The 25,063-nt window shown below is 36.2% G+C and overlaps 1 protein-coding gene across 4 annotated transcripts in view; it reads right to left on the reverse strand.

The window, feature by feature from the left end:
• The window catches only part of Vps13D (vacuolar protein sorting 13D), a 561,523-nt gene that overhangs the window by 320,955 nt on the left and 215,505 nt on the right, over positions 1 to 25,063 (reverse strand). For 3 of the 4 annotated variants that reach the window (XM_089241869.1, XM_089241867.1, XM_089241870.1), the window contains exons 34-37: positions 20,176 to 20,306; positions 9,269 to 9,407; positions 8,838 to 9,099; positions 1,137 to 1,305 (exon numbers count right to left, since the gene is read on the reverse strand). In XM_089241869.1, the coding sequence (XP_089097995.1) occupies positions 1,137 to 1,305; positions 8,838 to 9,099; positions 9,269 to 9,407; positions 20,176 to 20,306 (701 nt within the window). The remainder of the gene's footprint in view (positions 1 to 1,136; positions 1,306 to 8,837; positions 9,100 to 9,268; positions 9,408 to 20,175; positions 20,307 to 25,063) is intronic. The other variant, XM_089241868.1, reaches the window with a different exon arrangement.

The following is a 25,063-nucleotide window of genomic DNA, read 5'->3' on the forward strand; positions in this document are numbered from 1 at the left end:
TCATTTTTTTAAATCCTGATATATTTTTTTTCAGGAGTGGGGATGTTGATTGTCTCCCCTATAAAGCAATATCAAATTTTGTTTGGTGTACATGCACGTTCTAACAAATATTGGTAGAAAAAAGTTCATAAGGGGCATACAAATACCCACATAGATGGACATGACATCAGAGAGAAGCTTTGAGAAAACAACATGAATGAAGAAAATTGTCAGCCAATAGAAAGCATATTCTACTGTAGATATTAATGCTGATCTAACCTCTTAGAAAGAAAAGTCTGCTAAATAAGTTCTAGCAATCTGGGTGACTACGCTAACCAGTTTGATTTCCAGTGGAAGCCAGCAAACTTTATTGAGAGTTTATTGAGCATTAATGTTGTTACAAAATTTATGTAAATAGTCATTATTTATCGCCAAACCATTTTTGCATGTATATAATGCAAAGAGCCTTCGTTCTATTGAAAACCAATAATTAAGGTCAAAATATGCATTTTCCAGTAAAAAAATGGTGACAAACTTTGTGAGTTTAGCAATAGCACCAATGTTCTGATGAGGGTGTGAGTAGGAAATTCTTTCTGTGAAAAAGAAACCAGTTTATACTCTTTCTGTGCTTTTTAACATATGTGTATTTAATTGCTGCTGTAATTAAGTGTGAATAGTAAGTACATCTGAGACATCCGGTATTAGGTTGCATCTTGCTTTACTCATCTCAAAGTCTTGTGGAAAAATTATTCGGAACAACAATATGTTAGAAAAAGAAACAAATGGGACTATTCTCCTGCTTGGATCAGATTATTCTCTCTGCTGATGCTTGGTTAAAAACCTGAGTTTTGTTGCCATGTATAATTTTTATTAGTTATTAACTGATTCCAACAACTCAAAAAAATCTCATTAGAAAAGCTTAGGTACTATTCAACTCATCAAGACAACAATTTAACTTTTTTCATTCCAGTAAGCAAGCCAATAAATTTCAAATTCTATTAACCAGGTGACCTCTCTGATTGCATAGCTAAGACATGTCTAGTGATTACAGTAGCCTTTTAAAGTCTTACTCTTAGTACAGAGAAAAAAATTAAAGATGAAATTAAAAATGCAATAAAATGAAATAAATAAGCATAAGAAATTAAACACAAATATACCATCATTTCACTTGCTATTATTCGTTGTTTCTCTTGAAAATAGGAAAAAAAGACAACTATTTCAGTGATGAAGCGATTTGTATGAACATAGAATATTGGTTTAGTTTCCACCATGACGTTAATGTTTTGTCTTGTGTATTCATTCCCTGTTTCCGCTGGTTTCTTGCAACTAAATATAGAATTTAAAATAAATTACACCAATAGCATATCATCATGTGATCAGAAGGTATTACTGCACATATACCTATATAATTGCAAATATCACACATCATATGTTTCAAAAAATTTCCCTTTAAAACAACACAACTGATTATTTTATTGTATGCAGTCATAACTCTGTAATCATAACTCCAATAATGCTGACTTTTTTGTCAGGCAACTTTATTTTTTCAACTGAAATTTTCTCAACTGCCTTTAAATACTTTTCCTACTCGAAATAGCTCTTAGCTGTTTTGTATTACAATAACTCATTTTCTTTTTTTTAGGGGGATCTGATGTAAGATATAAACCATTATTTTTCTGATATTTGTGTGTCATAGAATTTCATGGGGTTCAAAATAGAATCCTTTTTTTTGCTGATCCAGAGCTTAAATTTCCAAATTTCCAAGAATTTGACAAAAAATTAATATTACATGCCACTGTTTAAATTATGAATACTACCCCAGGTGGCAGATTTCAGGTGGGCAGCAAACTTTTGGAGGGACAATGCTTTAAAATTATTTGTTTCAGTTCAACTTTACTTGATCTACAATACAACATTTTATTAGGAACGTAAACAGTAAAAAACTAACAAATTCAAAAATTAAATAAACAATTTATATTATTCAAATGGTCAACTTAACTGAACCTTTAATGTCTGATGGATCACCCGCCATATTCGACGGGAAACTATCAAGATCCAGCCGAGACAACTGCAGATACTCTTTATATCTAGCTATAGATGAACGTGGCATAGCAGTTCCTCGAACCGGCAATTAACAACTCCAACTGCTACACTACATGTCGCAAGAAATAAGATTTGGGACACTAACTGGTTACGGTGTTACTGCCTCGCTATATAGTGGAGTCTCGATAATCTGAGGTGGATGGGACCGAGGCCACCTCGATTATCAAAAAACATGAATTATCCGAAAAACAATAAAAAAGAAAAGACTTCAAATGTTGGTTTTACTTAAAAAAAAAGACAAGCAAAAGCAGTACAATCATATACTTTACTTACTGTATTTTTTAATCTTGAGTAAGATATAGATGAGCGTGGCCCCCACATCCTAGAGCAGGGCCCCTAGGCTGGGATCTTTTGCGGGCCCCCCGACCAGACTTTCACGAGCCCCTTTATGATGAATTTATAGCGTGAAAAAGCAAAAAAACTGTGAAAATCGTCCCGGGCCCCAGGGCTGGAGCCTTGTCAGCTTACCCCTTGTGGGGGCCATGTAGATGAGATTTTTTTTTTTTACTGAATAAAGTCAATTTTTTTTCTTCAAAACAGTACTTATTTTGTCAGCAGCACCATCCAACCATCATTCAAACCTTCTTTTACTTTTATTATTTGAACTACTATAATTTTGCTTCATTTCATGGAGATCACAAACAGCGCAGAGTACAGATTTTATGATGTCATACAATAAGTTCAAAAAAAGAATATGAAAAAGATGTGAAGATAAGTGACTGAGAAGAGTTGGGGGAATGTGATGGTGAATGACATCAAAACACTGATAGCATTCAACTGCCTCTCGGTGATTTTACACAAGCAATTAGGGGACAATATACATAAAGTCTATAAAGTCTATGATAAGTCCATACATCATTACGAAGAAAATGGTCAAACTTGCTCCTCTTTCTCAGTAACCTCCTGAAAGTGGAAATGGTCTACGTCCATTCAAGGGGAAGTCTAATATTTCATTATAACAGTTTACCCATTATAGAGCTGTCTAGTCCCTTTTAAACTGAAATTACTTTGTAGTTCCTATGTAGTATTCCAGGGGGAAAAATAAAGTTGGGTTTTTGGAGGGGAAAAAAGAGAGAAAGAGGGTCTCAAGAAGGAAATTTAAAAATTTTCAGTGCCTCAGATTATCCAGAAGCACAAACTTTCGGGGCTCAGATTTCCAAGACTCTACAGTAATTTAGTTTCACATTATGTTATGTAGTTGATTTTCATAATTGAGTGTTATGTTTAAAATTGTTTTGACATTCTAATAATCATAGATGGTCAAAAGTGGCTTAGACTTATGGGTGGATGGTTTCATAGAACCTAGCACTGTGACCAGAGGTCTATTGGACTATCCCCAAAAGAAAAAGAAAAAAAAAGTCTTTAATAGAGACCTATAGCTGAAGCAAAGTTCAGCAGATCTAACAGGAATGTCTTGAAGCTCCCATGGTTCAATCAAATGATGACCCAAGTGCTCAAATCTGTGTGCAGAGTACATTTCACATTCACAAAGAAAGTGAATAGCGGTCTCTTCCTTATATAAACAACCTCTACAGGTTGAGTCACTAACAACTCCTATGACATTAAGATGCCTTTTAAGAGTACAGTGTCCAGTAAGTAGACCAACAGCTCTACGGATACCATTTTTGCTAAGCTTCATCAGCTCCTTCTGCCTAAAACTAGGGCAGTCACAATTTATCTCTTTTGCCTGTCGTTGACCATCAGTGTTCAGCCAATCTTGGTACTGTTTTCTCCTGAATGAGTTGAAAACAGTATTTCTGATCCATTCCCGTGAAATGCCTAAAGCTGTCCCAGAACTCCTTCTAGCCAGCCAATTCATTATTTGAGATACCTGAATGACGCGGTACCCAGCAAAGCTTGACTGTGTTGTTGTTGCATAAATTACAGAGTGCAGTGTAACACTCCCAGACCACGGGGAGCTGATTTCAGACTTCTGAAAAGCCATCGGAGCAGCCTGACTATCAGAACATATAAAAATGCATCTTCTACTAAAACCTCTATCTATGCAAATTTAAATTTTACAACACATGAGAAGTGCAAAGATTTCAGCCTGAAAAACAGTGGTGTAGCTACCTAAAGGATATGATAACTGTGTACCATCTCCAGGACAGCATACTCCAGCTCCAGTACTGTTTCCAAGCTTAGCGCAGTCAGTATACCAATAAGATTTCTATCACTGTGAGTAGGAGCAATGCCCCAGTCTTCCCTAGAAGGGAATTGAACCATATAATTCTTATTAAATGCAAATTTGGAAAGCATGCCATCGCTTGGAATGTTGAGATGTGGATGTGGCGTAACATTTACATCAAGACCACCCCATGATAAGTACTGTGAGTACTCTTTCCAATGACCCAAATTCTTGAATCTTTTCATACAGATGATTGCTTCAGCCTATATACGCATATGTAGAGGACACATCCAGAGTAAAAGTTTGAGTGCTTCAGCAAAAGTGGCTTAGTGAAGCCAAATATAGGAGAGCAGCAAAAGAAAAGAAACAGTGAGCTGTTGTCACAAACACAAAAACTAAATTAGTTTATCATGAAGACTACTGCAAATGCAAATGCCAGAGACAATCCAGGTATGATATTAGTAACTAGGGTCCCCTGGTCACGGATCCACATAGACTTTGCTGGACCATTTCAAGGACGGAAATTCCTGATTCTCATCGATTCCTACTCCAAGTGGACTGAGGTGAAAGAAATGTCGTTTACTACTGCTGCATCTACTATAGATGAACTGTGAGACATATTTGCCATTCACGGAATTCCTGGTGCTATTGTATCTGACAATGGCTCGCCCTTCAAATCTGAAGAGTATGGAGAGTTCCTGCACAAAAATGCCATTCGTCAAGTGCTCAAAGCTCCTCTTAGACAGGCAGGAAATGGCAAGCCGAACGTGCAGTTCAGACGACTAAGGATGCTTTGAGTCATATTGTGGCTGGGTCGTTTCGTAAACGTTTAGCTCAGTTCCTACTACAACAACACATTAGTCATCCTCAGTTACGGGCCTAAGTCCAGCCGAACTCCTATTGGGGAGAAGGCTATGTTGATGATCAAGTGTATGCTAGGAACTATTCCAGTGGTCCGAAATGGGTTCCAGCAATGATCGCCAAAGAAACTGGTCCTGTTTCTTACCAGGCTACTACAGAATCGGGAGAAGTGATAAGACATCACGCGGATCAAATATTCAAGCGTGATCCACCACCGAACCTACCAATAGTGCTATCTGATGGGGACATTATGCCGGCTCAGCCAGAGTCATCGCCATCCCATGAATCATCTGAGCAATCCAACCTTGCTGATATGCCATCCGATCTTCAGGAGGAACTGAACCAGTGCTACGACCTAAATGGACTATCATAAAACCATCCAGGTTCAAGGATTTCGTACCGCTGTAGCCGGAGGAGAGGGGTGTTGTGATCCGATATGCAAATCAGATGCTGCCGATATCAATCCGCCATGATGTCATCGATCATGTGCAATCCGCCCATATAAAGGAAGATTTCCTCTGTACACACACACTTAATCCTGCTTTCAGTTCGGTATCACAGCGCTGTGAACTCGTGAGAGGTTTTAATCTTAACTGTTTATGTTTAGTTATGTTGAGTTCATTGAATAAATTACTTTCAAACCACCACATTTCCGCCTCTTAAAACTAAGATTATAGATATCGCAAAATTCATAGCTCTTGCCAACAGGGCTGCAACTAGGAGGGAGAAAGCGGGTCTGGTGCCCCAGGTGCTAGACCAGAAGGGGCAAACATTTCACCCTTTAACCTTCACCTTTAACATTACAAGGGCGTGCCAAAATGTGTGCTTGTCCCAGCTGACCAACCATCTAGTTGTGGCCCTGCTTGCTAGTATAGATGACATCGTCAAGACTCAAAGAGCAAAAAATATGCATCAATCTGAGCTCGTGGCGCTGCGATCATTAAGAGAAAGCACATGCTTCCGGGAAGGAAGAAAAGAATTCATTGGTCTTACTTCCCGCGCTCAACAAGGTTGTACCATTTTTGTATAAATAAATTTCTTGTTATCTATTTTGTTGTTTTGTGAACGTTTACCTTCAACATTACAAGGGGGCGCCAAAATGTGTGCTTGTCCCAGCTGACCAACCATCTAGTTGCGGACCTGTTTGCTAGTATAGATGACATTGTCAAGACTAAAAGAGCAAAAAATATGCATCAATATGAGCTTATGAGTTATTTTAAATAAGGAATATAAATAAAAATTGAAGAAAAAAGATTTGGCCATATATTTTAGTGCACTTCCATATCGGGTGATTGAAGATATTTAACTTGACAAATAATTTTATTAGTTTGTTGTAAAATATTGTACAGAATTTTTAGTTTTTATCAACTGAAATTTTTTTGTCATTTTTACATGTTTTTTCTTATGCTAAAAAACTCATTTTCTCAAAACTCGAATTTTTTCAGTCCCGTCAGTTTTGAAATAGAGAGTTTTGAATGTAGTTTGCTATATATGTTAAAGAAAATGAATCAAAAGTTGCAAGATGGATTAAATGTGGAAAACTGCAGATAAATACTATGATAATAGGGTCAATATGGCTAGGAAGTATAAAAGGAGTCCAGTCACGGATTCTTGAGGAAAAATGTATGGCCTATTTCATGCCATGTGCTGCTCACTCTTTAAATTTGGCCGGAGTGCATGCAGCTGACACTTCTATCGAAGTTCTAACTTTTTTTGGAACTCTCCACAATTTATATGAGTTCTTTGTGGCTTCAACTTCAAGATGGGAGATTTTCAAAAACATGTACCCACAACGCTTAAATCATACAGCAAAACTAAGTAGTCTGCAAGAGCAGAGGCGGTCAAACTGTTTACAAGCACTTTATTATTTTAATAAAGGCACTAGAAGAAAAAGGAACTCGTCGCCTTGCAACACTAGAAACAAAAAACAAGTCAAAATATATACTAAACAATGTTTTCACTTGTTTCTGGTATGCTACATTGAAGAAGATCGATAATGTGAACCAATTTCTTCAGAAAGAAGATCTCACTGTGCACAAGACCGTCCAAAATATTCAAGGCCTTCTGACTGTTCTAAAAACTTGTAGTAATTTTTCTGCATCTGAGGCCATATCTGAGGATAAAGTCATAGCAGCCAAGAATGACTTATCAATTAGTCACTCAGAAAAAAAGAAAAGAAAAAGTAAAAAATTTCCTGATGATCAACCTAAACTTTCGCAGGAAGATCTCTTCAGGGTGTTCCTTTTGGAAATCCTTGACCGATTAATAATGTAAATAAGAACCAGGTTCAAGGCAGAGAATATTGGAGAAAAATTCTGTAAGAATGAGGCCCAAATCCATGAAATGGAAGTTACCGATTTAAAAGCTAAAGCAACTGAACTGGCAGACTAATGGAGAAAACCTTAACAAGGAAGAATTTTTATTTGAAGTAGAAAGCTTCAAATATATAAGGATGAAGGGTTTTCAAATGTCACAATTGTGCTGAGAATACTTCTGACATTACTGATTACAGTTGCGTCTAGAAAAAGAAGTTTCAGCAAAGCTGAAAATGATTAAAAACAATTTAAGAAGCACAGGGGAACAACAGAGGCAAACAAATCTTAGTATTATCTATAGAGCATGAACAAACTGCTTCAATCAACTATAACAAGATCATAAACATATTTGCTGCAAAAAAACTTGCAAAGTGAATTTTTGAGTACAACTACAATCATTTGTTTTTCTATTACTTTCTGTCATGTTACTGTTTATATTTTTTGTGTTTTCTATTCACTGTTAAAAATTTACCATCACATTCATAAAAAAATTTTCATAATTGAAGTGTTACCATAGCTGGTTGAGAAGAAAAATGCTTGGGTAAGGATTTCCTGTATACGTTGTATAATGAGGTTTGTTGATGGAATGCCTAAACAAAAATTATTTAGAAGCTACTATTTATTATTATTAAACTTCCAGCTTGGACTTTGTTAGGCAGTTGTGATGGATTATGTAGACAATGAGTTCTAATCTATTTGATTTTTATGGCTCTTAATATTTTGCAGTCTGGTGCTGTCTCTTAACTCACACCTGCCGGTCCTGGAACGTAAATCAGCTATGATTTCATGAAGTAAACAGTAACTTACCAAATTTTTTTCAGACACCAACAGAAAAGGAAAATTACAATTGACTCATCTTAGATTTTTAAAATTGGTGCTTGCATTAGTTTTATGAGGATCAGGATCAATAGTTCAAAAATTGATAAATTTGCCCCCCTCCTTCTGTTAAGAGATCCTATTAAATTCATAATGGGATCTCTTAACAGAAGGAGGGGGGCAATAGGAAAAAAAATTCACAAGGGACGGTAAGACAAATGAGATTGGGAAACTGTGCTGCTTTCAATCTTATCAACAGTCACAGCAGTGATAAGGCACATTTATATAATGGTTTATATTAAAAATTAGTGTATTTTTTTTTTTTTTTTTTTGAGGATTATGTGAATAACTAGAACATGAAGCCATTATGTTCACTCATTTTAACAATAAAAATGATTCTTATACTAAAATAAGAAAATCCAGTAGTAACATTTAAAGGCATTTTTTGGACATGTAAAATTTTAATTCAAGCATGAAAATTTTTGGTAATTTGTACAGCCCTGCAGTATACAAGTCACGCCAAGATGATGCAGATTCTTTCTATTACACAAAATGCAACATCATATTTGACCAAAACACTGTTCACTGCTCAATATCAGATAGTCAAAAATTAAAAAAAAATTAAATTGTGTTACCTTGAAATTAAATATGTTAGCGAATTTGTTTCTCTGGTGATCAAACGTTCAGGATAAACTTTTCCAAATGACGTCAGATCTTTTATTACCATACTGTCCAGTTTTCCTTCCATTCTGAAACAATGCTCATGCCTGAAGATCCAAGAGGAAAGACCCATAATATCAAGACTTGCCAAAAGATATGCTGGTTTGGAAAGTCGAATTGATAGGCTTTCAATCATGAGATCAATTTCAAATGTACTGGAAATTTTACCACTTGCTGCTGAAAATGATAAAGTACAGAATATTTAACATAAAATTCTAAAAAAAACCCTACAAAATCTATCAGAATATGTTGTTTTTATACAAAAAAATATGGCATCAAACGTAATGAAAAAAATATTTTTTGGTTTAAATATTTGAAAAAAAAAAAAATTTTAAGTTATTCTTACATGAGGCAAACTTATTAATTCTTGAAATCGAGCCAGGTGGTTTAATATGACTGGAGAAAAAATTCAATAAATTTATCCAGGAATGTAGATTGAACAAAATCTCCATACCTCCACAATTTACTGACATGTAATATCTCACCTGAAAAATTCATTGTATTCATCTCATTGTATTAATTGCATAAAAGGGGGGGGGGACAGTTCAAGGCATTCACATGTAGAATTCAATGCTGAAGAAATAAAAATATTCATTAAAAAAGTTCACTATACAGGAAGTATTTCATATATGGGCTGAAGACATTGTGGTGACGCAGTGGGGCGACTTCGAGACTGCTGTAATTGCAAATGCAATGTTGTGGTGTGTTGTCGTCCTTCTCCATACTACACATACACTTGTGTGCAAAATTAAGAGAATTAGCACATTATGTTGAATTTCTGAAAAACTAGTGGGCAGATTTTAATGAAATTTGCAGGGCTCCCACTCAAAAAATGAGAAAAAGTATGAAAATGCAGGACTAAAAAGTAGGATGGGGGAGGGTAACCCCCCTTAGACAACATAATCATAGCATAATGGGAAAAAATCCCTGAAAAAAAATTTTCAATTAACTTTTTTTTTCATAGCACTATTTCAGTTTCCTATAAGATTGACTCAAGCCAAAGCAAAATGATAAATGACTTGGTTACAAAACCAATTTCTGGCCAAATCAGTGTACTAGCAACCACAGATAATTCTTAGTCTTTCCTCATATAATTATATTACATTCTTTTTTGGAGTCTTCCAAAGTGCAGAGCTTGTCGACTCTCTTCGACAATGCACAGCAAATTTTGAAGACATACGGTTTTTAAGAATGACTCTCCTTTGAGACCACTTTCAAAAGCACAGTGTAGAAATGTGTAGATTACAAGATCCAATATAAATAAAGAAAGGTGAACCAGATAGTTTTATTGCGTTTTCCATAATTTTTTAAAGGGATTTGTTCACATTTTACTGTTTAATGCCAGTGTTGACAAATGAAGCACTTCCATTTCTAGCTCTTTGCTGAGCACATTGTAAATATTGTTTATGCCTCTTCATGCCTTAAAAATACAAAAGACAACTGAATGCTATTGGGGCATCAGACTCACCAAACCCAAACCTAGAATAGGCCTATGTATCCAACTTCATTGAAATGCAAACTGTTGTTTCACCTATTTGCACCATAATTTTGAATGATGAATGTTAGTTACTGTCCAAGACCATGAAGTAATACATACAAAATTATTTTTCCCATCCAGACAAAGTTTTTAATGACTACTATACTTGTTGAACCCTCAAACTCAGCAAATGAGAAATTAATAAACCAAATGGTCCACATACACCTCCCCCCCCCCAAATAACCTTAAAAATGACAAAATTCCTGCTTTGGCAGAATCATTAATTGCATTCTTCAACATTTATAATATTTGGAAATATATCAATGATTTCCTGCTCAATTAAAATCAATTACACTAATTTTGTCGATAGGATTTGGTAAAAAAGTAGGAAAAGTAGGACAAAAGCTAGAAAGTAGGACAAACCTGAGAAAGTAGGACATTTTACCAAAAAGTAGGAAAAGTAGGACGAGTGGGAGCCCTGAATTTGGTACAAATACACAATTGCAACAGAGAAAAAGATGTATCATACAAAAGTCATAGTAAGCATGAATGATTGTCAGCAAAGCTCATCATTGCAGGAATTTCCAAAATGTACACTGCGAGATCAAACCAAAAATGAGTCTAATATGGGGTAGGGTCCCCTCTCACAGTAAGACAGGTCGTATAGCGTGACGGCATACTGGACACGAGGCAGTTGAGGAGTCCCTGTGGCAATCAGTCCCACTTCTGTAGCAATTCAGTTTTCAGTTCTGGGATGGTTCTCGGAGGGGAATGGCGAGATGCAATTGCTCTTCCAAGAGCGTCCCAGACATGTTCTATAGGGTTTAGGTCAGGAGATCTGGCTGGCCAATCTATACGCCGAATATCCTCACTTTCCAGATAATCACTGACTACGTGAGCTCAATGTGGATGAGCATTGTCGTCCATGAACAGGAACTATGGGCTAACTGCGCCCCTGAAAAGCCGAACATTGGGCTCTAAGATCACCTCTCTATACCTACTAGAAATCAAGGACCCTCTGACACCTGACACTTCCATCACCATAGTGGTCCATTTCCCTGATGTGGGAGAGATGGTATCGGGTACCAGGCTCTCTCCAGATGAGTGTATATAGAAAATCAGTGTACAGGATGAATCTCGACTCATCTATGAAGAGCACTGTGTCCCACTGAAGTCTGGTCCAAGGCTGATGTTATCTGCACCATGCTAAATGCACTCTCTTGGGTGCTGCAGTTAGCGGGATACAAACAGCGGGTCTTCTGGCATAAAGCCCTCTCTCATGAAGCCTTCGGGCAACAATAAAGCATGAAACTCAAGTTCCAGTGGCAGCATGCAACTCACATGAGAGCTGTGATGCTGTAGCAGTCCTGTGGCGCCACGCTGAAAGTGCCAAATAACGATCCTCACTAGTTGTCATGGCTCTTTGATGACCCTGTCCAGGTCTTCTCAATATGGATCCTATGTCCTGAAACTGTTTCCACAAATTGCAGATGACATTGGGCGTAACATCGAGCTCTGTAGCCACCTGCACTTGTGATTGACGATTCTCCATCTCATTGTTGCCAAGGAGTACGAGCACACGAATCATGAAAAACGCCTTGTGCCCTTATCATCCCCTCCGTGGTCACAGCTTCGCTCATGCACACATGTACGCTTACGTATTCGACACTGAATATTTGCATACTTCTTCTGTGGCATTATTAGTACCTCTGGTCTAGTACTTTTGTGTACATAGACAAAATGTGGAAATTCTCTTAATTTTGCACACAAGTGTAAATACTTTTATTTACTGAGCAACATCAGTCAGTTGCATATAAATTCTCAGCATAATAAAATAAATAGAAAAGTAAAAAACTAATTATTTTGTTATTTTGTTGACTAATTTTATAGGGAATAAAACTACTTAGGGGTCATTAAAGTATTATATCAACATTGATGGAGGAATTTGCTCACTTTTGATGACAGGGGGGGGGGGGTGATGAATGATACTTACATCATTAAATAATCTTAATGGCATCTTTATTGAGTGTGAAAAAACGAGAAAACCTTTCTTTAGTTTGTGGGCATATGAACTAACATTCTCCCTACTGATATGTCTTCTACAGAGCCACTTTAGGGATCTCTAAATTTTCCACAGATCCTTTGAGGGCCGTATTCAAAAACATGGTTTAAACTGTAGTCACAATTTTTGGAAAAGAGATCAACATAGATTGGTTAAAAACCTGAATTTAACCAATCCATGTCGATCTCTTATCAAAAAATTGTGACTATAGTTTAAACCATGTCGGGGAATACTGCCCTAAGTGATCTGGAAATGTGTTGTAGGTAGCTTAAGTGCTCTGGAACTGTGCCAAGCATCACTCAAGTTATCTGTAATTATACCACAGATCACTTAAGTAATTTGGAAAAGTACCACAGGTAACTTGAGTGATGAACTGCACCGGGGGATGCTATGTGCTCCAAAACTGTGCCACATGTCACTCAAGGGATGTTTATATGTGCCACAGACAACTTAATTGTTCTGAAACTGTGTTGTGGGTCACTTAAGTGATCTGCAAACGTGCCACAAGCCTACTTGAGTGATCTGAAAATGTTCCACAGGCCATGTAAATGCTCTGGAATTGTGCTCTACTGGTCACTTGCATCACTCAATGATCTGTAAATGTGCCATTTAGTTCATTTTTACAAAATTAGGTTTGAGGTTACATAGGTTAACTCAAAGGGCCACATTTGGTCAGCAGGCCATGGGTATTGCATATGGCTTAGAGGGTGGGTCGCAATGAAATTCTTAAAGAGAAATTTTAAGTTAGCCTTCAAATAGAATTGAAATTAACAGAAATTGATTACAATAAAGTATAAACGTATGTTCTTCTAAAATGTTAATTTTTTAAATATTTTTTTCATCAAAAAAATAAAGTTTTGATCTTCTGCAAGAGGAGGGGAGGAGGATGAGCCCCCTATGCCCTCCTCCTACATCTTTGATCCCAATATATGTTAGGAGGTAGGGAGCAGTGCTGACGAAATTTTGCCAACAAGAAGGGGAAGGGAGGTCAGTGTTTTGCTGACAAGGGGGAAGGGGTCAAAAATGGCTAAAAATCTGCTGACGTAATGCTTGAATGACACCTTATACAGACATCCACAATGATAGAAATTGAAATGCATTTCCTCCAACTTTCATGTTTCATTTTGTTTAATGCATCATGTGTAGCATAAGTGTTGAGGATTTTGGCAGTGAAGATCTACAAGTAGGCTTAGTAGCAAAGTATGTGCTGTATGACAGCCAGAGATGCTATAATATACCATTTGTAGTGGTGTACATCAGGGGTTCCCAAACTTTTCAAGTCACCAAGCACATTTTTTGGTGAAAAATTCATTGCAGAGCACTAGCGTTAACACCTGAAGTCAGGATCGATGAATGTGCAACTAATATTTGTTAATGACTAATGTTGACATATATGACCATACATTTAAATTCTAACGAAAATGTCGTGTTTTTGAAAAACAAAAGTAATTTTTTAAAAATAATTTTATTCAGTTAGATCAGCTGTCTCCCTATTTTCTTTTGCACCAATTTTTATTTATTCGTAGTTATTATACCAACAGGTAGAATGACAGGTAATTTTTCCTGTTCTTTTTTTTCAAGAATTGCTTCATATCTGCAGGGCTCAGCACGGATCATGGCCTCAAAACTAGTGAAAATAGTGACCAAAATATTTAAAAAAGTGACCAAATAGTGACCAAAATGTTTAAAAAGTGACCCAATAGTGACCAAAATAATTTTAGAAAGAGACCAAATGGACAATGAATTTTGATTATTACCAAATTGAATGAATTGAAATTGAATTTAGTTTTCACTCAACTTTGTATTTCAATGGAGCTCATCGAAATTGCTTTTTTTACATATAGTAGTGTGAAATAAATCAAACTCGAATGCATTCTGCTAACCAGAAAAGTTTTGAATAACTTATCAAATTTATCAACAACTATGTGTGAGAGAGTAACATTACATCCTTTCTAAGTAACAGTAGCAATGCCTTCCCCCCCCCCCCATAGGGGCCGGTCAAGTACTACGTCATCATAGATGGGGGGGGAGGGGGTTTCCGATTTGCTGACTTTTGATGACAAGGGGGGAGGTTGAATAACGCTTACGTTATCAACCACCCTTTATGAAAATATGAGTTAGGATTCAGGGGGGCAGAGCTGATGACGAAATTTTGCTGACAGGGGAGGGGTGGTGGTCAAAAATGGCTAAAAATTTGCTTATATAATACTTGAATGGCCCATATTGCTATCCACAACCCATCTTAAAATCAATTTAAGCAGGAAAAACTTCAAAACGGGAAAAAATTTTCACATTCAAAGAAGGGAAAAAAAATGAAATAACACAAAATTTGATGAGAGAATTTGTCCCTTCTACATCCTAGTGAATTTTTCATTATGTTATGCTATGAATGACAGTATACGAAATGTACTCAAACTTTTTTTAACTAGTACAAATTGATTTACATAATGAGGTTTGTATAATATCTTCCAACAAATTTTAAGAAATTTACTATAATGATTGATTTAAAAAAAAACTAAAATTACATTTTTAACAATATTATTTTAAATTATTAAATTAAAATATTACTTAAACTACTGAATTAAATAAATCATTTAAATTATTAAATTAACTAAATTATTTTAATTGTTAGGGGCCGTTCAAGTATTACGTCATCATCGATGGAGGGGGGAGGGGGTTCTGACTTGCTGACTTTTGATGACAAGGGGGGAGGGGGGATTTCGATAATGCTTACGTCATCAACCACCCTTTATGAAAATACGAGTTAGGATTCAGAGGGGCAGAGCTGATGACGAAATTTTGCTGACAATAGGGGGGAGGGAGGGGGGTCAAAAATGGCTAAAAATTTGCTTACGTAATGCTTGAACGGCCCCTTATACGTTGAGGGAGGGCAATCCATCCTCCCCCCAACGTCAATGGCAGAGCCTACTGATGTATACATGATGTATATCAATTGTCATCTGCCGCACCTCTAAGACCTTCAAGTCTATCTGCACCTATGGCTGGACTGGGAAGGGTGGGTGGGTCTACTCTTTTACAGGCGGAGGAGGCTCCAAAATAATACTGCCCTTGGGTGAGGGAGAAAACAAATCAGTTTTGAAATTGTTTGGTTTTTGAGAGAAAAATTTGTAAATATATATTTTCCTTTTTTTTTTACACACAACATACACCCCTGCAAAAAAAACATTTACTACTTTACCCAGAAACAATATAATTTTGCCCCCCCCCCCCCGTAATTTTTAACAGAAAAAGACTCCGCGGTCTTCCCCGGTAAATTTCCCATGAACCTTGTAAGCACCAACGTGGCGACTTTTTTCCGCGCCAACCAATCGCCGTTTTGCGGCGGTCAATTCAAGATGGCTGACAAAGGGAACATAAAATTACAAAAAAATATATAATTTATAACATGAATCAACCAAATATGCGGCAATATGCGAAAATCGATAGAAATATATCGGGAAATACGGAAAATTAGGATAAAATGAACACAAAAATCGAATCAACGACATACGAATTTTATAAATGCGGTTGATAGAGTTTATGGATGCTGCTGTCAGGGCTACCTATTTTAGCGCGAATAAAGTCGCCACGTTAGCTCGGACTCCTCCCGTAATTTTCAAAGAACAAAAACAGTGAATTCGCCCCCACCCGGGGCACTCGATTTACCATGGCCGTAATACGATATTTTTTCTGGAGGGGAAATGTAATTTTACTGCCCCTCGACTGTCAAAATTCGATAATTTTGCAAAGGAATTTATTTCCTTTTCTTAAATATACCATTCCATCAAAAATTCCATTCGAGGCATTGTTCCCCCCCCCCCCCAGTTTTGGATTTGATCACGGTATGTAGCAACCCGGGCCGCAAGTACGTACGAAAATTTACTATCGCCCGGGGCCGGTATCCATTTTTAATAACGGAAAAAAGAGTAAACTCGGCACCCTTCCTCGTTCAACACCCGTGGAACCAGACCCCGCCCTCTCATATTGCGGTCATAACAGCGATTCGAGACAAAAACGTTGTAATAACTTCCGAGGTCTGAAAAGGGGATTTTTTTACACAACACCGAGAATGGAGCGCAATATGTCGATATTAAGTCAACAATCAGCATCGTGAAGATGCTCTAAATTAAGTTACGACCAGAAGCGGATAAAGGTCAGTTGATGACGGCCCCGGGCTTAAAAAAAAATTAATATTACGCCCCTTAAATTAGGAAAAAAGTATAAAGTAAGGGCCAAAGGCGCGGTCAGTGTGCCCACAGTTAAATCCGCCTCTATGTACGGTTCGCATGCACGTTAACTGAGTTTTCATCAGCCTGATGACCAATTTTCATCTGATTTGGTTAAACTAAACGTTGAATCCGAAGGTTTTTAACAACTGGCTGTTGCGAAGATATATTTTGGAAAGAGAGAAAATTCAACTGCCCCTGCGGGGGATCGAACCCACGTCCTTTCACTTTCCGGGTGAACGCACTAGACTACAGAGGCAACGAATCTTTCCTTGGAGCTCGTGTACACTGAAAAGGACCGTACATTGTCGGCCAGACCAGACTCAGGCCAAGCTCACAACTGCTGACGTTGCCATCAGATGGCGACTTATGGAAGGATGACGTCACTCTCCGCTACCACACGAAGGTTTTTAACAACTGGCTGTTGTGAAGATATATTTTGGAAAGAGAAAATTCAACCGGAAAGTGAAAGGACGTGGGTTCGATTCCTAGCAGGGGCAGTTGAATTTTCTCTCTTTCCAAAATATATCTTCGCAACAGCCAGTTGTTAAAAACCTTCGTATGGTAGCAGAGAGCGACGTCATCCTTCCATAGACGTTGAATTGCAGGATTCTGTGATCTTTTCATAAATAGTTCTCCTTTTGATCATATCTGGGGCTACGGTTTCTTGCTGAGATTTAAATCCAGTTAGAAAAATAGTACGAATTTTATTTCTAGATAGATCGCGATTTTCAGTCGGATGATATTTTTTTTATTGTAAGTAAATTCAAAATACTTGCGAGCTTCTTTAACGTTGGCCAGCTACAAGAGTATTCTCCAAAGCGTACTAATAATACGCTTAATACGTATTAATAGTACGCATCTTTAATATGCGCGCTTTGGTATTCTCCCGCTGCGCGTAAGTCAGTTTCTGCATGGGCTCTCTTTATAAACTCGCTCAATGTAAATGAGCCTTTAAATCGTCATTTCAAATATTAAAAAAAATTAATGAAAGTAACGATAGAACAAACAACAAATGTAACTTGCTCGATGCTCCAAGAAAGGAATTCGGCCCTTAGGGCTAAAACTTTTTAAAACAAATAAAATAAAGGATCAATTTTAAAATAAGATGAAAATGAAAGAACGAGTGGGGAAATAAGAAAGAATGGTAGTAGAGGAGGGGAAAAAATTCTTTGTTGTAAATACGCCTTTTACGCTATTTTTTTCCGACCGGCTTTTCCATAAAATGACGACTCTTAACTATAAGGAGCTTTCTTTCCAAGCGCCTTGAAATCAAGTTATGCTGACGTCACACGGTATGCTCCTGGGAAGATTAAGACGCCTTCATATATATATATAGGGGTTCCTTGTACGATCGTAGTTCAATGAAGGGAGGGAGGAAATTAGCGACCTTGAACCGGTCAAGTTCCTCCTTGAAGAAAAGAAAAACACTGACAGCCGAAAAGCGCGCGAGACCGAGGTTTTTTTGCTAAAAAAAGTGGAAAAAGTGACCTGGGCCCGAAAATAGGTAATAAAAGTGACCAGCTTCTAAAAAAGTGACTTTTAGGGAAAAAAGTGACCCGTGCCGAGCCCTGTATCTGAGGGATCCCACAATTTTTTGTGGAAAGACGTGGACAAGTTGGCAGAAGTTCTGGGATGATTCAAAGACCAAGGGTAGGGCCACTAACCTAGTTCTGCCTAGGATTAATCTGAAACCAGTGGAATGGGCAAGAGAAAAAAATCTGTTTTCTCACACCATTGTTCATTCCTCACCTACCTAGTGTGGTTTAAAAAGACAAGCCATGACAAATGCCCACACAGGGCAGTGGGAAGCCTACTTTATTGTGCAACTGTCTGACCACACACAAGCCGATTTCACGTGGGGAAACGTGGGCTTAGAATTGATTGAGGAGTAGTACTTCTGGGTAGCGAGTCTTACAATCAACCAAGACCCTGGTGGATCCAACAAGATTTTTTTGATGACAACCTGGAGCAAGTTCATGATGAGCAACCTCCAGTTACCAGGAGAAAAGATCAGCCTCCCTGATCAAATGAGGCAGCAACTGATACCACCATCCTTCAAGAAACGTTGCCAGAGCATTTAAATGCAGATTTTTACTGGCAACGATAACTCAGACTTTCTCCCACAGTCACTCCTAACCCCGAAATACCACAAAAGGACATAGGATACAAAGTGACTGAGTTATTTAACATATATTCGTATGTTCTTAAACTTGCATGGGAGTTTTAAAACTTTTGCTTCCATAGCCTCTTCGCAGTAGTATTTTTCTGTGGCTTCATGTATTTGTTATACACTGTCCCCTGTACTTTGTTTTCCCATGTGTCTGCACTGTGTTTTGATGTTTCATTTTCTGTGGCCCATGCATTTGTTTTGCACTTCAGCCGACTGTGTCGCAAACAGAGTTTGAACCGAGATCCTCACATTGAGAGTCCAACATGATGCCCACATGTTTCAATTACTAATTATTATCTAGAACTGGGATTTTTGCATGTGACAGTGGCAAGTGTATGGGGAAAAAGAGAGAGTGGATGAAATGAGTGGGAAAATTGCAGAATAGCACAATTAGCTGTGGGTAATTGCCATCAGAGACCGCTCAGCTGGAATATACATTGTCATTGTGGTGATATATTTAATAAGATCACCACCCAGCAGAATGAGAAATGTAGTGAGATAGTCTGCATATGGATTGTGCAATGCACACTTCACCATATGGGATTCAGGAGCAGAAACTCACAAGGATACGCTTATTGAAAGCAAGTCAATGCACTAAACATTTGTCTGAGCCAGAGTAATGCACTTATAACAGGAATTTCCAGAAAGTATAGGCTAGAGAAAACGGTGAACAGACTATTGGCAATTAAGAGTAAATAGCATGGAATGACAACTCCCATTTACAACTACACGAGGTTGTTGTGCGGTTGAAAATGTGGCAGAGCACGCATGGAAATATGATCCGACATGCCAGATTTAAATCGTATAAGTTCATAATGATTCGATGATGCAGAGTCATCTCAATGCATGGATTCAACCTGGGAAGAAATGACTATAGAAATTTTTTGCCAGCTGATCAAATAAATGCAGAGTTTATTTCTAAAACAAAACCTCCAATGTTTGCTACGATGCATTTCATCATATTAAAAACATTTGCTTTTGTTGATTCAAAAGAAGATAGCTCCCAGCTTTAACCTAATATAAATGTAAATTTTTGAAACACTTGGGAAAAAAATTATTTATTTTTTAATCTATTTGCGTGCTCCATGGAGCACAGTTTGGGAACTCCAGGTGTGCATGAAAATTTTGTAAGGGTTAGGAGGGGTTTCCTTTGTGCATGCAACTATGAGAAAACAATGTCTTCAACTCTTGTACCTGGCTAAAATAAATTGCTACAAAAATTACAATTTAAAAATTTTTTATGAATTTGTATGTTTTGGGAAAAAAGGTTTTTTTTACAAATCAAATTCACTGAGTTATTTTTTTTATTACAAACCATTTTTTCTGCTGCAGAGACCACAGAAGATATAATCATGTTGACCTGCAACATAGGTTTTTTACAAATACTGGACATGCTGCAAGTACCCTTTGGAACATTTTCTACATATTTTTCAAGTGATGACATTCCTGAAAGCAATCAGAAAAATAAAAAACTATTCAACAGTGATAAGTAGGTTTTTCTAATCTGAAATTGTCATAAGCATTTTCAAGTCAACAAATTTATTAAAATGCTACTGATATTGTATTTGTGCTGTTTCAGGTAGATTCAAAGTGTTTCTTGCCTCAAAAGGCCCCTTTACACATATGGTTTTGTGAGTGATAGCTGTAAACAAATTCAGAACTGCCTTCAAGAGTGTACAGGCAAAGTAAAAAAAAGTGTACGGTTAGGAGTAGTGCTGGAACTGATCATTCTAGCATTCAATTGCAAATGTAAAATTATATGTCTAAATTCAAACCAACCCTACAGGCAAAAATGGGGTGAATCCCTTGTCTCCTGCATCGTCTTCCTTATTCTAAAAATATATATATATATACAATATAAATTTTTCAGCAACACACAATATTACTTTCAATTTTTTTTAGAGACTATTCGACAAGTTTTCTTCCTTTTTCCAACGAATTGTTATTTTTATTAAAGAAATGATAAATTAGTTTCAAGAACCATAATTACATTTATTAGGTTATTGTAATAATTTTTTAACTTTGATTTGGTTCCCTTATCCACTGAATTGTTATCAGATTTATAGATATGTTAAATTACTGTTATTATTTTGATAACTTCGCAAGCTTCATTTATGTGCAGGGTGCGGAGAAATTATTCCAAAATTGATAAAAATCCAGAATTAAAGAAATAAATAATATTAAAATAAATGAAAGCGTTTAAATAATTTGGGGCCTCTTTTTGATTTGCAGCACTGGTTTCATTCCCGTTCAGTCACCCATTAAGATGCCTACGACTGTCTACAGAAATTTCAAAACCAAAACATTTAATTATTTAGAAATTTATTCAATAAGCATATTTTTAAAATTGGAAATAGATCTGGGAACACAAACTTTTTTAAGTCACGGGTGAAAAGGTTAAGATCATCCGATTTAAATTTGATAATATAAATTTAAAGTTTGCTAGATAGGGTGTTTCTTTTTAAACAGCACCATTGTTAACCTTTGAACATTCAGATAATGGAAGTTCTTTCCACAACCTCTATCCCTTTTAAAGTTTTTTTCCTAGTGTTGGTCAACTCTGTATTCATAACTTCACGAAGTATTCAACTCACAGAAGATGTGCAGTGGGCAATGTGCTATACTTTTTCATAAGATTACAAAAGATGTCCAAGGTCAAGCGATGTTCAAAATACAAAGCAAAAGGGATGTTTCGTATTATAAGATTGTCATCAATTTCATTTAAAACCAAAAACCATCCAATATTACATGAATGATATCCAACTAAAAAAATGTATTTCTATTTGCACTTTAATTTTATTGCTGTCATAACATGGCACACAAAAGAATGTTTTACATGCGTAAGAATACATGTATAGAGTTACAAAAATTTGAAAAAATATATATATTTCAATTTATTTGTCATTGTTTGTACTGTTATGAACATATCATGCTCAACAACATTGACTTGGTAGATTGAAATGATTTTTTCAGGAAATAAATATGACCGAGAGAAATCTATCAAGAATCTTTTAAAAATATCTGAAATAAAACTCTACAAAGTAATGCCATAATTTCAAAAAATAGCGAAACCTCAATTTAATGATGCTCTATGGACAAAGAAAAAAATATCATTGAAGAGGAATTATCGTTATATCGGGAGGCAGCAGTTTAATATTAGAATATACACATTTCTAAACAAAATTTGAAAAAAATATTGTTATATCGAGTATCATTGTAGTGAGGTTTCGCTGTAATAACTTTGTAATGTTTTCTGTTCATTTTTCTGGCTGGTATAAGAAAAACCATCTGTTACACATCGCGTCAATAATTGATAAAGACAAAATCTGTTTGTCATTGCTTCAAGTTCTGAATTGTTTTTATTCTGAGTCATAAATTTGATTACTGTAATGCAGATTGTGTTATGCATTTCTGTGTATCAGTAGAAGTCCACCTCACCTTCACCATGTTAGGCATAGACACCAGAACCTGGGGATTAAGGGTGCTTGGGCTCTCCTTCCCCAATAAAATTTGTAATAAGACAGCCTCCTAGATACTCCTAGTCTATCTAAGAGGCTTTGGCTCAGTCTCTACCCACTCCCCAAAATTCATGGATATGTATTATACAATGCATGTCTCCATTGTGGACAATCCTAAATTTCATATACATGGGACATCCAGCAACAAACAATAACACAGAGATGAAAAACCGAACGGAAACACATTGAATAGAAAGTCATCACATGGTTATTATTTTAAACAATACCTATCATATACCAAAAAAAAAAAGGATTGGCAGCCTACAAGACCGTTATTAATAAGAAAAGGATTGTCTAAAAAACTTGGAGAAAATTTGTTTTTGATTAAAAAATTAAATATATTCTATTTGATTTTTCAAAGCATTTATGTGCCACTCCTGATACCATGGTATGTCACGGGTTAGCTACTACTGCTCTATAAAGTTGACTGAAAGAGTTTGTCTTTCCTTGCTGGATGAAAGCATGCATGTAATTTTTTTTCCAATTTCTAACCATGATTTGAGATCTAGACAAACAAAGATGTAATTTTTCTAGGCAACACCATATCAAAGAAAGATTTTTTTAGATATTAGTGCCAAGATGAACATTGGAAAGAAAAGTTGTTGGTCCAGACTGCAAGAGGACCCAAATTTGTGTTTCCCAGCTTTCCAAAGTTCACCCAACACTAATATATAAAGAAAAAATCTCTTTCTTTAAAAGGATCTTGACCAGGGTTGGGGGTTGATTTAAATCAACTCAATATTCATAAAAATCATTGATTTAAATTATCTTTCGATTTTTTAAAAGAAGAAAGTATTGTTAAAAAAATTTTAAGTGTATTTTCATTTTTTTTTAATATTTAATCTTTCTTGTATTTTATGTCATCTGCAATTTATGGTTTTTATTATTATGAATTGAAATTAATTTTTATAGGATAGACATTGAAATTTTATCATTTTTGTAATTTAAATTACTTTATTTTGAATATATATAAAGTATACTATTATTTTGTATTAAATAATATATAAATTATTAGTTGAAATACCCTCGATTACATAATATAAAGTTATTATTTTATAAAATTACTAGCTATAATACCCGACAAACCAGTCACGGCCCAGGCTCTGTCCCTCCAGGGATATAAGCCTTTTACCCTTGCGGGTTGGGTGCTATAATACCCGACGCTGCACAGGTTTTCTTCAATGAGGCTTTTTGGATTACGTGATATCTCCCTCTTCACAAAGCTTGTCTAAGTTAACCAATATGGTGACTTCCTACGCGATTCATGAAAGAAACAAATCTAGATTTAAAGAAACGTAAAAATGAATATATTTGTTTCCTTTTTTTAAAGGGTGGCAGGTATTTCGATTCCCCCCCCCCCCCCGAACTTCAAGTTATCCATCCGTCTATTTCTGCTTCAAAAAATTCTTAACTGAAGCTGTGGAATTTCTTCGATGTACTTTACAGACCCATAATTAATTTTAAAACATCCTAAACTATATGAATTTATGCAGTTGAATATTAAAAGACAATACAGACACATTTTCACTTTCGAACTTGAGAAGATGTAAATAAAAAGTTGAAATCAATGTTATTGCATGGATATCCAACAAAACGTAGGTCTGGCTAATTACCTCGTATCTAATTTTCTGGGCTTTGTATCTCTAAGCCAACTCAATGTTTCAAAAATCAAGAATTCAATACAATTTTTTAAATTAAATTATTGATGTGGTGGAAAACCCCACTAAATTTCTGCATTTCTACAGTAGAATCGGCAATTTTAACATTGATTTCTAAGGAGATCACCTTTTGCCTGACCCTCAAAAATGATGCTGACGACTATTGAAAAAGTAGCAAACCATTATAAAGGCATAAACTATTGTAAATGCATATGCACGTCTGAAACACATTGCTAGGGAACCACCGTAACCGAAGTAAACGTTCTGAAAGTGATTGTTGAGGCCCAAAAACCATTGTTGCCTGACAGTTTCTGGCCCATTTCGGGCATTTGCCCAAGTCTGACAAACTTTTAAAGTAGCGTATGGTATTTAAGTCGGGTCCCATTTGGTATATATGCGAAATTTGGAAAAGATCGATCGAAAAGTGTAGATTTGTATAGAGAACATACACACACACAGAAAATCAATTTTATATATATAGGTATTTATTATCTTATAATAAATATAATTTGTAAAATATACTTAATATATATATATATATATATAATTGAATTTCTGTCTGTGTGTGCGTGTTCTCTATACAAATCTACAATTTTAGATCGATCGTCGCCAAATTTGTATATATACCAAATTGGATCCGACTTGAATGATAGACTACTTTAAAATTTCGTCAGAGCAGGGCAAATGCCCAAAACAGGCAAAAAACTGTCGGGCAACAATGGTTTTTGGGCCTCAACAATCACTTTCGGAATGTTTATTTTGGTTACTGTGGTTCCCTAGCAATGCGTTTCAGACGTGTATATGCCTTTACAATGGTTTGTCACTTCTCTAATCCTGTTACTATATGTATAATAGTTTATGCCTTTATAATGGTTTGCCATATTTTCAATACTCCCAGCAATGAGAGCTTTTTGAATAGACATCATCATCATCATTTTGAAGGACAGACAAAGGATGATCCCCACAGAAATCCGTGTCAAAATTGCAGATTTTACCGTAGAAATGCAGAAATTATTTGGTATAAATG

Source organism: Pholcus phalangioides, unplaced genomic scaffold, assembly GCF_987345545.1.
Source record: "Pholcus phalangioides strain wild (caught in Gottingen) unplaced genomic scaffold, Ppha-v1.0 ptg000014l_1, whole genome shotgun sequence".
Lineage (NCBI taxonomy): Eukaryota > Metazoa > Arthropoda > Arachnida > Araneae > Pholcidae > Pholcus > Pholcus phalangioides.